This window comes from Tyto alba, unplaced genomic scaffold (assembly GCF_018691265.1).
Source record: "Tyto alba isolate M040663 unplaced genomic scaffold, T.alba_DEE_v4.0 Super-Scaffold_40, whole genome shotgun sequence".
Taxonomy (NCBI): domain Eukaryota; kingdom Metazoa; phylum Chordata; class Aves; order Strigiformes; family Tytonidae; genus Tyto; species Tyto alba.
This window is the reverse complement of record NW_024881316.1, coordinates 35,386,936-35,401,177: the sequence shown is the minus strand read 5'-3', so window position 1 is coordinate 35,401,177 and position 14,242 is coordinate 35,386,936. Positions and strand designations below refer to the sequence as shown.

The following is a 14,242-nucleotide window of genomic DNA, read 5'->3' as shown; positions in this document are numbered from 1 at the left end:
TCAGAGGAATTGTTAATTACCTTACACTCGATGAATCTTTGAATGGCTATTCAAATAATTTATTTAATTAACAGCATAGCCCTCAACAGGTTGTCAAAGGGAATGACATTGAAAGACCATCTTCGGAATCTAAACAAATGTTCAGTCCTCTGTTTGCAGCAGTATCACAGTCACAAAGAGCAGGAGAGCTTTATGCACTGTGTGTGCTGTAGCTCACTATTATTTGTTTGTAGTAGTGTTGGCTGGGATGCCTCGATGAGAAAATGGGTAACACAGGTTGTGATTTGCTGGGGAAAGACCCAGCTGTGCAACATCAGTTGGGGTTCATCAAAACCCATTACCTGTTGGTCAAAGCTCTGCTTTCTGAGGCAGCTTACTGCAACTCCAGCTAACCTCCTCTGCATTGAATTATTCTGTTTTGCCTGGAGGGATCCTTGGGATCTTACCTGTTATCACAATGCAGGAATCAATGGCTCGGTTTCTAGTGGCACATATGATCACCACGTAGTTTGTCTTTATTAATTTTCCTTCAATGAGTAGCTTAAACATTTCTGAAAGCCCTTCAGCCAGAGAATAGCTGCACTCAATGATATGGACACTATCATTACAGGAGCTAGCTGCCAGGCCCGCCAGCCAGGGAAGCTGGGCTGAAGTCACTGCTGCGATCTGGCTGGGCACCTGAGGAAAGGTCTGTGGAATAGCCTGTTGGTACTGGCGGATTTCAGACAGGTGTGATTCCCGCCATGAACGCATGAATATTTGTTCCAAATCCTCAATCAAAGGGACCTGGTCCGAGGCTAAAAAAAAAAAAAAAAAAAAAAAAAAAAAAAAATAGAGGGAATTACTATAAAACAAACAAAACTGTTGAGTTAAAAACATTTTTTTTTCAAAATACGTACTTTTTTTAGAGATGATCATGTTTCAGATTTATGCATGCATGCATGACTCCATTGCCTTTAGCAGATGTGAATCAGATTTTTCATTTTGAAGTGCCTTTGTGATATTCAAGTAAAGCTGCCCTAGTTGGAACCTGAGTAGCAGTAATTAGAAGTATTTAAGAGGTTGAGTGCTGCCTGTCTCAACATAATACTACTTCTAAACCAAAGACGGTATGCAAGAGCAGTGAATTGAAGCTCTTTTCCTTTACTTTTAACTGCTGAGGTCCCAGATTATAGGAGAAGCTGAACTTTTTTGTTTATATTTCAATCTGTCTGGTCTTCAAGAACTGATTATTTAGTTTCGTTTCATTACCACAAATGAAACTGTTTAATATCACGTCCTAAAACTGATATTTAATATTACCCTGCCCTAATGTTCCCTTTCTCTTTTGTCAGCATGTCATATATTCATTGTAGTCTATCTGGATGTAAAATAATCTTACCTAGTTGAACAAGGTAATAGACAGTCAGTAAGAGCTGCATTTCCTCTGAAATAGGCTGTATCGTGGAGGCGCCATATTGCTCATATGCTCTAGATAAAGACTGGGAATTTCTGTAACAGGTGTACAGCAAAGGACTCACTATCACATCATTAATGTTCCCACAAAGATATGGGAAGTTTCCATGACCTACAAAATAAATAATGTTTGTACACACCACATACATTTTATAATTTGCCATGTATGCATTAAACAGTTTTAACAGTAAACCTTTAAAAATTGACAGCTTTATCACTGGTTAGCAGTATAATGTATCTTTATATTCTTTATATCTCTTACTGAAAAGATCATCTTGTGGGGGGGGGGGGGGGGGGGGGATTTTTACCTTTAAAAATAACTGGTTTTGCTTTACAGATTTTCAGCAAGTTGTCAGGAACTGAGACCGGTTCTCCTGAGCCCACCATCGGAGATGAGGCTGGCCCCACCAACGCAGAATGTGGTAAAGATGATAGGCCTCCATCTAAGATTTTACACATATTATTACTGGAGTCAGGTCTAATAGTGATTTCCTCAAAGAAAAGTTATTTAACATCATCTCATACCCACATTTGCTCTAAGTGTTAGATGCTTTTTACAGTTACATCACACATTTCATGAGCTGTTACTACAACCCATACTATTATGCTAACTTTCTTGGAGGACTAATTATATCACTGTGACCTTGAACATCACACATGCATCTACAAATTTTGAAATGTTTATAGACAAACAGTTCCAGCTATGAATGCAAGAGTAGAGAGACTACACTGTGATATCAGTGCACAAATAGTTATGAATTGTGTGTTCTGTATGACATATTTAGCTTCACTCCTTCTGAACAGGTTTTCTTGCTATAGCAAGAAAGAAAAAATTAAGATTCAGCATGTGCTCAATTTTAACTTCTTTATGGTAATTTTAATATAAACAATAGGGTTTATTTCACTGCATGTTACTCTAATCTGCACCTAGACTATAAAATCCAAGTGCTGAAAACACTGTGACAAATAACTGAAACAATGGATGGTACCTTGACCTGAGTTATGACACTAGTTTTAACATCCCAAAGGTGTTCTGGTGTCTAAAGATGGCCAAGGACACTTTCTGGGATTTATTAATAATGACTTGATGACTGGATCTTAATAAGAATTAAGCTCAGAGCCTCAAAAAGAAATCAATGGAAATGAAGAACATAAATAATTCTGAACATGTAGGTATCAAACACCTTTCAAAACTCTAATGTGAATCTTCATGTGTCTTTAAAATATTGCCTCTCTTCCCCCATTATTTTCTGAATAATGAAACAAACATTTTATTTACCTTGGGTATAACTTACCATTTTTAATTCTGTTTGGAACCTGCGGGTTGAGCTGCAAGTTCCAAGTTTCAGTAGATGATGGAGATTCTGGTGACCAACCTTTATGGCGCTTTTTTGGAGGCCCTGAATTTGTTAAAGTGCCTGAATAACAGTAATATTTCAGAAAAATATTAGAATAAAATGTATTCTGGTTTGTGCATGGTAATTCAATATATTTTGATAGATTGAATGTGTGCATTAAGTACTGTGGTAGACAGGGTCAACTCCATGAATATAATCCTTTTTTATGGTTTTTATTTTACTTTGCTATGTCCTGCTTAAATTTCTAGGAACTTTGTAGTGATGAGAACTCTTAATTATCTAGGTAGACTTCACTTATTTTATACCAATGTTTACTCTGTTCTAAGAATAACATAGTAAGAATGAGGCATGTACCAAGAATGCTTTTAAGTGTTAATATTTTGAAGTCAACAAGGTGGGCATTTTACTCCTCTTATTTCTGAACATGTGACACAGTGTTTCATGTAACTTATTGCAAAATAAAATTATGAAGGGTTTCAGGATAATATTAATAAGGAGTTGAGTTCTTTTTAACAACCTTCCCATTTATGGGATTATTGTTGGTTACCACCTTTGGTTTTATGTTATTCCATATTAATTCCTAGCAAATTACTTCTGCACTTTCCTCCTATCCACGTATAGCTCCAACATATTTGTCTGTAAAAACATAACTTTCTTACACTTTTTCTAGAAGCTCCTGATGATTAATTTCTTGACTTTTCTTTCATTAATTTCTTGAATCTTCTTGTGCACTCCTGAAAACTCCTAGAATGATGCGCTTTCACTAACATCACGTATTTCCAATTACTGAAAGTCAACGGTCCTCCAGGAATTGCTCATCATCTTGCAGGACTGAGCTATTTCTACTTCTGGACATGACTATGCAGAGATCATAACACTATTTCACACTGGCAAGGCTACATCTGCTGGCAGAATGGTTAGTCCCACATAAAATTTAAGATGGAGTAAAAGAATCTTATATAAAAAATAAGGGGGCTAATTTTTCAAAAGATATTAAAATGAAAAATTAATCTGAAGCCTTCAGATCTAGAGTAATATTGCTCACTTGCAAAACCTTACATAAACGTTTTCAAAGACTTTGTCCTTTAAACTTTTACCACGTGAGGGCAGTATTTAGCCATTTGTTCTACTCTTTAATTTTCTGGCATAATGTGACAAAAGTTACAAAATAGAGCAATACAAAGAATTTTTCATTTGAAAATGCCATACTCTTTCCTGCAGATATTTTTACATGTGAAAGTAATCCATCTGAAATTAATTGGTAATAATATGTTAGTGTGTGGAAGAAAGAGATCAAGAACCTGAATGGGCAGAGAAAAGGAATTTGGCTGTGATGCCTGCAGGTAAACTTGGGAAGACTTATTCTAAAAACGAGCTATAGCATGTTTCTAGCCATAGTGAAGACTAACTTTCCTGCTGAAACAAGCCAGTGACACAGAATACAGTTTGTGACAGAAAACAATTAACAGAAATCATTATAATAATGGTGCAGTTAAGACAGTTTCTTCAATATGAAGCCAGCTGTCAAAGTCTAGTGCTCCATTCCAAGGTGTACACCCAAGGTGCAATATAGGAATTATCCTATGAGTGTTTACTTACAAATCTTTCCTAATTCCATTCAAAAAAACTGTTGGTGAGATTGATGCAAACTGACACATTCTTTGAGAACCTCAATTCAGAATCTAGTCTCTACTTCTATTAAAGGAATGAACTGTAAATATAATAATGAAAAATTCCCAATTAACAATCTGAACTGTAACAAAGCTATGGCTGAAAACAGATAAACATTTTTTTTTTCTGGAAATTAACACAGAGAAAAGTGTTATGTTCAGAAAGGACTTGGAACGGAACAGTAATTTCCATTCATACAGGGAATTACAATCATGATACCATTTGTTCGATGCTTCTATGATACCTATGGAATATAGCATTGAGGGTTATTAAACAACAAATCCATACAAATACCTAACACCGAAGGTCTTGTCAGAGCAGATAGGTTATTTTTCATTAACTGTTGTTTAGGTGATTCCTTGCCATTATAAACTGCTGAGTTGAACACTGCTGTTGAAGGGATGTGATCTGTGGCTACAGCTGGGAAGAAAAAAGCCAAAGTATTTACATTAAATATTTCTAGGTCAAGTTCACTAGTTCATATAATAAACTGATCACTTGATCTTTTACTTTAATAGGGCCATCAGGATCTGCTTAGAGAGAACTAAATGCTGAATAAAACAAACACACTTCTGATCTCATACCAGATTATTGTTGCCTGATGTCCAATTAAGTGCCTGGGTAAAATCTGATTCTGAAATTAAATATATATATCAGATCCTTTAGCTTCTTTGAAGGTGGACCCTACCTTTTACATGAAGCGTACTCAAGAACCCGCTAAAAGAGTGAGAGAGGTTGTTTAAAATTTACTAAAAATATGAAACTTCATTCCAATTTAACATAATTTTTCCAAGCTTTTTTTTAACTGCTGAATTAAAAAGAGAGGCTTTCAATTTCAAGCCTAATATGCTTGTAATTCGTGTAGCTTTTTTATATATTTAACCTCTGACAAAAAAAAATGCCAAACTGCTATTATAAAGAGATCGTTGATTTGTTCTGGAGGGGTACCAGTATTACAGATCATAACTGTTTAACAGGCTTCTATCTCAAGTTGCAGGACATTTATTTTATTATTTTCTAACCTTTTATACATAAACCTGAGGGGAAAAAATGGACAGCGACAAGCGTTCAAAGTACAATTCCTTTCTTTATTTGTAATGTATCTCTAAATCTATCCAACTTCTCTTATTTTACGTGGCAGTGTGCTTATTCGTTTGCCCTCCCACTCACACACACAGATACGCGTGCACAGAAGAGCACAAGCAGGTGGACACCCGGCGTGTTTTCCTTCCAGGCGGTACCTGTTTGCTGAGTCCCAGCTGGAGCACTGGGGTTTGCTGCGGGGAGCGGCTCGCTGACGGTGCTTCCCGAGGGGCCCGAACTTTCTGGCAGTTGGAACAATGTGCCCGAGCAGGTGCTGGATGAAGACTGCCGGCCTCTGAACTCTGAACAAAAAAGAAACTTCTTACCCCCCTGACAACAGCGGCATTTGCTTTATCTCTGCATATTTGATTTGATAATTTCACACATGAATTACTTGGAGGCTACAGCACTTGGGAGGGAGGAACCGATGTCTTCAGACATGCCATCCTCATGTTAGGTCGGCCAACCACTTTTTACAGCTGCTCTAGTAATCACCTAGCTTTAAAGAGTCTTTCTTTCAACTGATCTGTCAGGTTTTACACAGACGCCAGTCCCTGTGATAGCTAAGCTTGGATGATGAAAACCAGAGCTTGAGGAAGACAGCTTCATTATCTTACCTGCCCCTTTCCAGCAGATTACAGATCCTTTGGTCAGAGCTCCCTGTGCATTCCTGACGAGATAATACTTTAAGTGTTTCTGTTTCTTGGGCTGAGTGGTCAGTTTAAGATTAATGTGATTTGAGAATTCTGTAAAGTAGCAGAAACCCTTCTTGCCACAGCCAACACAATTGCCAGAGAAGCCTGATAAAATAAACAATACACATAATCCAATGAGATAGGTGGGTCACTATTAATAACATCCAAACATGATTCTTTGCTGAAGAAAAGCTGCATTTTTTTTTTTTTACCAGAGTTAACATATTATTAACATTTTCCTCCAAGAAAATACTACATCAAGTCCGCTGTATTGCACTTAGGCTACTAGATTGCAAGAACAGAGTCCCACGTTTATAGAACAATTCAAATAGGCCATATTTTTCATTTTCTCCCACCAGAAAAAGATCAGGATTCCTGTTTATTACCTACCTGTGAAACATTAAATCAAGAAGTTTCTGACTGAATAGTACTGAATCGCATGCTTAATCACAGCCCTATTCAACACCACAGAAAGTACACACTTCGCTTCTGTTTCAGCTTTCACTGAAATTAAACATGCAAATAAGTCTCAAGAAATTAAGTATTTAATCTATTATATTTAATTAGATCTAAGTATATTTAAGTACCAAGTTCCTACTACGAATGTTTTTATTTTACAGAGGAAAAAATACTGCATCTCTCCTGGGCTATTAATTTAAAGTAGCTTTCTCATTATGGCTAGACTATGTTAGGACTTCACAGCAGTTTAAACTATTTATGATTACGGAAACAAAGTGTCTGCAACTTTATAGACACAACAGAGACATAGTCCTTGCACGTAAAGAAGCTTATTGTACTCAGGCTTGATGGGGTATTTCCAGGGATACTGCCATTTCCTCTCTTCTGAGATACACAGTCTGAGCCTCAAAGAGGGGCCTGTGATGGTGATGTCATTATCATCGTAAATAAATGGCATTCCTTGCACAGCTGACTATCTGCCTTTTGATTCTTAAACAACTATTTTTGTCTATTTTCCAAAGCATCTCCTAAGAAATTTTCATCTTGCATCAGACCAATGCAACTGTCTGAAAATACTTATTATTTACAAAGAAATCCTATAGTGTGCAAAGAGAAGATAACCTTCCCCACAGAAATTTTTTCTCTGTACCCTACAAATGACCTGAAGCATGATGTTTTCTTATATTTTAATTATATCTAATGAACATTTTTATGTGTCATCACTGGAACTGAAATGGAAAGAGTATGTTCAGTGAATTGGAAGATGGCAAAAATAAAGGGGATATAATTCACATAACATATGGACAATAACATTGGAAATAAATAACTGGATTAAAGGATCAATAATGTGGTAGATAAAATTAAGGGCCATTTATGAAAATTATTATTTCAATCACATATTTCAAACTAATTAACTTTTCAAATTAATGGTCAATACCTTTTTCCTTCTGTAAAATACAAGCACTGAAATATAATGCTTTGTAAACACCTGTTGCTTGGTTTACAACCTCAGCACTTTCATTAATTTCCAAATGGCTCAGAAGAATTTATTAAAAACCTAAGTTCATGTGGAAATTGGTCTGGTAGCCATGGGAACAAGTGGCTAACAACTACTGAAAGCTGCCTATTATCTCTCTGATCCTAGTCGGTAGGATGATAAAGGTCATTATGACTCATAAAAATCAGGACAAGTCATGACTCTGCAGAATCCTCTGTGTTATATCAGTCAGCACAAAAGCATCTGTCTAACATCAGAGAGCCTTCAGTAGCTGCAATAAAAGCAACAACAAAAGGAAACAAAATTAGAATGGATGTGGCAAAAGCTGTAGAGTTTGCACGCATTTTATGCAAATTAAGAAATCATGAAAAATGCTTCTGCTAGTAAATGAAAACTTCCCATATGTTTGGCAGCACACTGAGCAAGACCAGCAGCATTGCAATTTTTGCCCGGTTGCCACTTAGAAGCCCTTACGTGTTTTCAAATACAAGCATAAAGGGACCATTCCCAAAAGTAAAATAGAATTACCTGTACATTTTCTAGGTTTTATCATTTTGCCAGGAGTGTCCAGCAACTTGCCAAAGCCACGGCTAGAAACATTTGTTTAAAAGAATTTGGGCAGTAGACATAAAATCTTTTAATGTGGACTTTAGATCAGTCATTATTGGTAACTTTTGTAAAATATAATCTGCCTAAACCAGATATAGCAATAACTTCTACATGAAGTAACCTTTTGCCTTAATCACCTATTTCTGACTCTGCGAACTCTACTGGAAAATTAGTTTACACCACATATAGCATACAGGTGAGGCCCAGTAAGGGTTAAACAGATCTAAATTGTCCACTTGTTTTGAAGAGTCCTTGGAGAACATTTAGAAGCTTATTTTTTAATTTTCCTTCTACATCAAACTGTCTGTCACCTTTCACCTCAAGCAGCCCCAGCTCCTCTGAGTCAGACTAAGAGTTCTTTCTTGCAAGCTCCTGCCAACACCGTTTTTCATCCCATTCATTCTGACTGACACTCTGATGACAACCATTGCTTCGTTGATACAGCTCAGCCCTGACATCACAGATAGAACACAGCATGATCTTATAATTCCGATGCAATAAACTGCTGTTCAATCATTACTCATTGCAGGGATCTGCCAACCTTGCTCACAGCACTTTAGGTAGCAGATTGAGTAACACGGAGATCCCAAACATTTCATCATCCTCCTTTCTCTGAATACCCCATTCACGTGCCATGGCCTGAGGCAGCAGCTGATAGAGGGGACTGCTTGTTTCATAAACAAGCTGCATTAAATATTCTTCCATACATTATAGAGAGGACAAAGGTCAGGGGAGTCAGGGCAGCCATAAGGTGACTCAATATATCTATGTCATGGGATTGATTTCACAAGAGAATTAGAAATCAATGCCTGGACTTTAGGGGCTAAAAGCCTTTCACCTTTAGGTCACCAGTTCATATCCAATTCAGTTCAGTAGTGACTTAAGGCTGTTACCCTCTGCAGACTGTTTAATCAGAAGGTGTTTGATTGTATCTGGTATTTTATCATACGGATTTGCTTGAATTTGCTCACATCACAATCATCAATTGACCACAATTTAAAAAGCTCTTCCACAGTAGGGACCCTGTGCTCAGAAGAAGGACCTTGGACTACAAGGTTATGAAACCTGACCTACTTTCTCACTGAGGAAATGGTTCCTTCGGATCAACAGTGAGTTTGTGCTAGGGATAAAGGACTTCAGGATGGAAGGATATCCATCTAATATTTCATAATATAATATTTCATAATATAATCTTTCATAAATTGGCAGAAAATTTTCTTCCTGCTTCTCTTTTAAATGGATAACAGGCTTTTAAGTGATGTTAATATTTTTGTGGAAAGTTGACAGCTTGCTTAAACAAAGAATGATTATATTTTAAACTTTTCAGCGAAAGTATTTTTTTTAGTTCTACTCACAAGAAAAAGCACACAAACATTGACAATGCTCCACATTTTTCCCACTTACCCAGTACCACTTCATTTGAAGACTGAAGTCCTAAATTCATAAGATAAATGAAATCTATATGGTCAAGCCAGAGCCCTCCACTGTACGGAAACTCACTACTATTACAAAACCCAGTAGAACATTGCATGTTTTAACAGAAGCAACCACAGTCTTTTATACTACAGTGTTTTCATCTTACACACAGTTTAAAATGCAAGCAAATTAATCTTTTCTTCTGTCGTTCTGACCTCAGGGACCCACTGAAAAAAAAAAAAAAAAAGGTTTTCTTATTCCCTGCTAGAAAAGTGGGCAGCTGTTTGGTCTTTTGGGAAGGAAAATGATGTGTGAATAGCTGCTTTGTTTATCATGAGAGACTCTCCTTAAGAGTGAGAACTGGGGAAAAAACCCAAAAGAGAATAAACCTTTGGGAGTGATACATGTTAGCTGCTTTTATTAGGCAACAATAAATACTGCACCATCACAGAAGTGCTTCCTCCATCTAAGCATTCCTTTAGGTCACATGAAACCCAAGAAACAGCTTCCTAAAGGCAAAAGGCCAAATCTGTTTTTCAGAGTAGTTAAATCTGTGATCTAAATTGATTAACAAAATCATATGAGGTGCATGCTCAGATACAGAGAACTTTTCGCTTGCCAAAAATACAGTCTTTTCCAGAGAATGGGATTTTTTTTTTTTCTATGGAATAATAGATCAATTGTAAAACTAAAGAAACTAAACAACCTCCAACAGAAAGGACTTTCAAATCACAAGCACACATGCCTTGATGGTGGGATAACTTACTAGCATAAACAATAAACTGGCACATGCCCCAGAGGCATATCAATAGTCCCTAATGGGAACAAGACCATAAGTCAAATCTGGTCCGGAAACTACCGAAACATTTCCTGTTTTCTTCTGGAATTTTTGTAAACTCCACAGGCATATTCACAAACACATGCAGGCAGACTATGAGAAATCAGGAAACTACTGGGTGATTCATTAGTGTCTTTTCCCTTCAAATAAATTGTTTTGGAAAAGATCTACAATACTGAGTAATAGCTGCCTTGCAAAACCACAGTATATTAAGAGAAAAAGCATGAAATTAAGCAAAAACAATGGGGTTGAAGGGTTACAAGTGATGCTCCTGTAACACCAGTAAGCCTTACTAAAAATGTGGTATATAATCTGACGCATAATGACAGCTCATTTAGATTCAAAATTAATCCAATTCCATTTCCCTCTAAACTTAGAAAGGCTTGAAGGGACCACTTTCCACGTTCTTTCAAAAGGCCAACATGTTTGAAGAGGAACAGCCTAAACTCAGAATACCAAAATTAAGCCTTCTATCCCATCTTTAACAGCAAGACAATAAAAGGAGCTTCCCTTCTTCATAGGAAATGTTTTCAATTTAAATCTATCACAACACAGAGGTCACCATGTTACACTAATAGAGAATTTAAATCAAGAACGGTTCTGTCTTTTATCTCACTATGTGTCAGAAACTGTAAGTCTGTTCATGTCTGCTTCTAATTTTACTTACTCTGATTTGACTTGCATCAGTGTATGAAAGCCAGAATCAAACAATCATTTCTATCTACCGTATGATCTATTGTATGAATAATATGCTATTCTCATGTCAATAAAACATAGTTTTCATTAGATTAGGGACCAGGAACATTATTTTCAGCTACCAGATAAAGACTTTGGATCTTAAAGTATGTAAGTTCTTTCATATTTAAGCTTATAGAATATGTAAAAGTCATCCTACACAATTAGTAAAATTCTTTGCAAAAGAACGTGATTCACTAGTGTTTACGTGTGTAACAACATTCAAACATAAGCATTTAAATAGTTTCAGGAAACTAAAATGTATTAAATAAGCAAGCCGAGGATGCAAGTAGCATTAAAACCTCCCAGTTATATTCCTGTTGCCTTTTTCTGTTCTTGTTTAGCATGCAATTAACAAATACACTACTTCCTCTCTGCTAACAGCCTAAGGAGCTTAAGCTGTTAATAGTTCTAGCACTGAATGACTTGAGTGGTACAACATTCCTGTCTTTATCTTTAAAATGACAACAAGTTGGTGATTTACAACCCTCTTAATTCTTTTACAATCACTGGTCAAATATACTGTGACCAATCCAACTCTGCAAGATCACATGAGGAAAAATGTTACTGTACATATAATTACATTATGCACCTTCACACTACACTGTCATCCCAAATGCCTTGAAGAGTTGCTCAAACTGAGATAACAACTGAGTTCACGTCATATCCTTCAGTGCTTGTGAAAGAAAACTGTTAAAAGACACAACAAATGTTTCCTTTTTGCTATTTATAGCTGAGACTTGGACACAGATATACAATGCAGCATTTTATGGTTAACTAACTGAGAAAATAATACATAAGAGCCTGAGAGTGCCTGACTGAAGGAAGAGTTCTCCCTTCGATTATATACCACTTTTCCCAATATAAATTCTATTCCATTTCAATAACATTAATATTCAGTTCATTCATTCATACGATTGCAGGTCTTCCCTATTTGGGTCGATGTGGATGAGGCTAGTGGACATCAGAAAGGCTATACGAAAAATATATAGGAGGGCCTAGTTTTATGTCAGAAGTTAGACTATTAAATAGATGAAAAGCAAGAAATTGAAGTATCCTACAAACAGTATTATTCAAACACACAGTATTACCTGATAACAGATATGGGGAAAATTTCAACTTATAATAATGCATATTTATTTATATCATGGTAATAGCAAAAAATCATATGTTAGGACCCAGAACCCATGCTATTGTTCAAACACAGTAGAGAATATTACCCCTATCTCAAATAAATAAATCAAAAAGGTCATAAATTTTTGTAGTCCAAACCATCAGCAAACTGTTTACATGCATAGAGTCGCCTGAAAGTTCCACTCGACAGACCTACAGTCTGTCCATGTCAGTATTTGGAAAGCTAAAATAGAGACAGGCAGCAGTTCAATTAGTCCAGTTACCAGATGCACAGTTCCAGCAAGTAGGACATAAACTGATCAGACAATGACTTTAGCCTTGGGCTAACGGATAGAAGATGATGGAGCATTTCTAATGAACTGGCTGCCTCTGCATCTTTCCAAAGCAAACAGCCAGCTCTGAGTTGTTATCTTGTTGTGCATCATCAGTGAGCATTACTGTAGACGTGGAACGGAAATAAGATCTGCTGAACTCACTCTGCAAAAAAAGATTAGCTATTAATTGTAGCCCACAGAAGAATCCACTTACTGCAATCACAGACACTTACCCAACAGGGCATTGCGCCCATTGTCATCTGGCAGGAATCTTTTATCCACAGCACAGACTAAAAGGTGATCAGGTAAATTTGGTGACTTTGCACCAACAAGTAAAAACCCTGATGGTACCTCAATATGTTCATTGGAAATTGAAACCAGTCTCAAATCTTTACCAGCCTGGCAGAAACCTAGAAAAAATCAATTCAATGTATTTTAAATTGACAAGATTTTTTTGTTTAATACTCACTAATGTCTTCACTAAAGGACTTCCTGTATTTTTAGTGAAAAACAAAGCTGTGGCCTCTCAGGTCAAGGAGATCATTTTCTTCCCTGTCTTTCAGTCACCCATAAACAGATGCTACCAGCACAATAAACACACAAAAATCTGAAAATGTACAGCAAGGTTTCTCTTGATGATGTTTTGCAACCTACATATTTATGGGACTATTTACTAACATCATCATAACTTAGCTCAGACATTCAAAAATGGAGATAAGAGTTCTCAATATCTGGTGAATTTTGATGTCTTTTCCTGTTTTTTTCGAATATTTTTTACAGCAACATTAATGAGGTAAACTTTAAATAGAAAAGAGCGATGATAAAGCCATAAGAATTACCACGTTAATTTTAGCAAACGCCATGCCTGCAAACTCAACCTTTTAAAGGTCACCTTGCCTAAGTGAACAGAAGTTCTGTCCTCACACCAGGCGTTCCAATACAAATGCTTATCTGATACACTGGGCAAAGACCCTGTCAAATATAAAAGCAACCAAGAGCAATCCTGCTTTATCTGGGAGGTAATGAACACTGACATTTTTATGATTTCTATATCATATAGATTATCTCATCCTGATGAATTATAGGGGAAATGGCCCCAGTCCTACCCTTTTCAGCAGGGCAAATGCCTTCTGACAGCATGTGTAGTGCATTTCTTACCGTCAGTAGTGCAACACCCTTCTGGGGGAGGCTTCATCTGATAAGAAACAGGAGGACTACTTGATTCTGAGCCTTCTTCCTCCTCCTCTTCTTCTTCTTCCTCATTATCTGCTCTGCTGCCTGCTACAAATTATGTTAACATAAATTACTTAGACAACATAAAATGCTGGCAACAAACCAATGAATGAACAGGGTGACCCAGTTACAGAAAGTATTACAGCAAACTGGATTCTCTCCTCTTGACAATGACTTTACTGTTGCCAACTCTTAAGATATTTGTTGTTTCCTTAAAGCTCCAACTTGCAGTCATGCTTACAATA

General features: G+C 36.7%; 1 protein-coding gene across 1 annotated transcript in view; it reads right to left on the bottom strand.

Annotated features, from left to right (window-relative positions):
• Window positions 1-14,242, bottom strand: part of GREB1 (growth regulating estrogen receptor binding 1) — a 103,044-nt gene that overhangs the window by 38,444 nt on the left and 50,358 nt on the right. The window contains exons 3-11 of the mRNA XM_033004570.2: window positions 13,923-14,045; window positions 12,998-13,174; window positions 6,185-6,367; window positions 5,726-5,869; window positions 4,779-4,904; window positions 2,751-2,873; window positions 1,764-1,898; window positions 1,382-1,567; window positions 447-797 (exon numbers count right to left, since the gene is read on the bottom strand). Coding sequence (XP_032860461.1) covers window positions 447-797; window positions 1,382-1,567; window positions 1,764-1,898; window positions 2,751-2,873; window positions 4,779-4,904; window positions 5,726-5,869; window positions 6,185-6,367; window positions 12,998-13,174; window positions 13,923-14,045 — 1,548 coding nt within the window. The remainder of the gene's footprint in view (window positions 1-446; window positions 798-1,381; window positions 1,568-1,763; window positions 1,899-2,750; window positions 2,874-4,778; window positions 4,905-5,725; window positions 5,870-6,184; window positions 6,368-12,997; window positions 13,175-13,922; window positions 14,046-14,242) is intronic.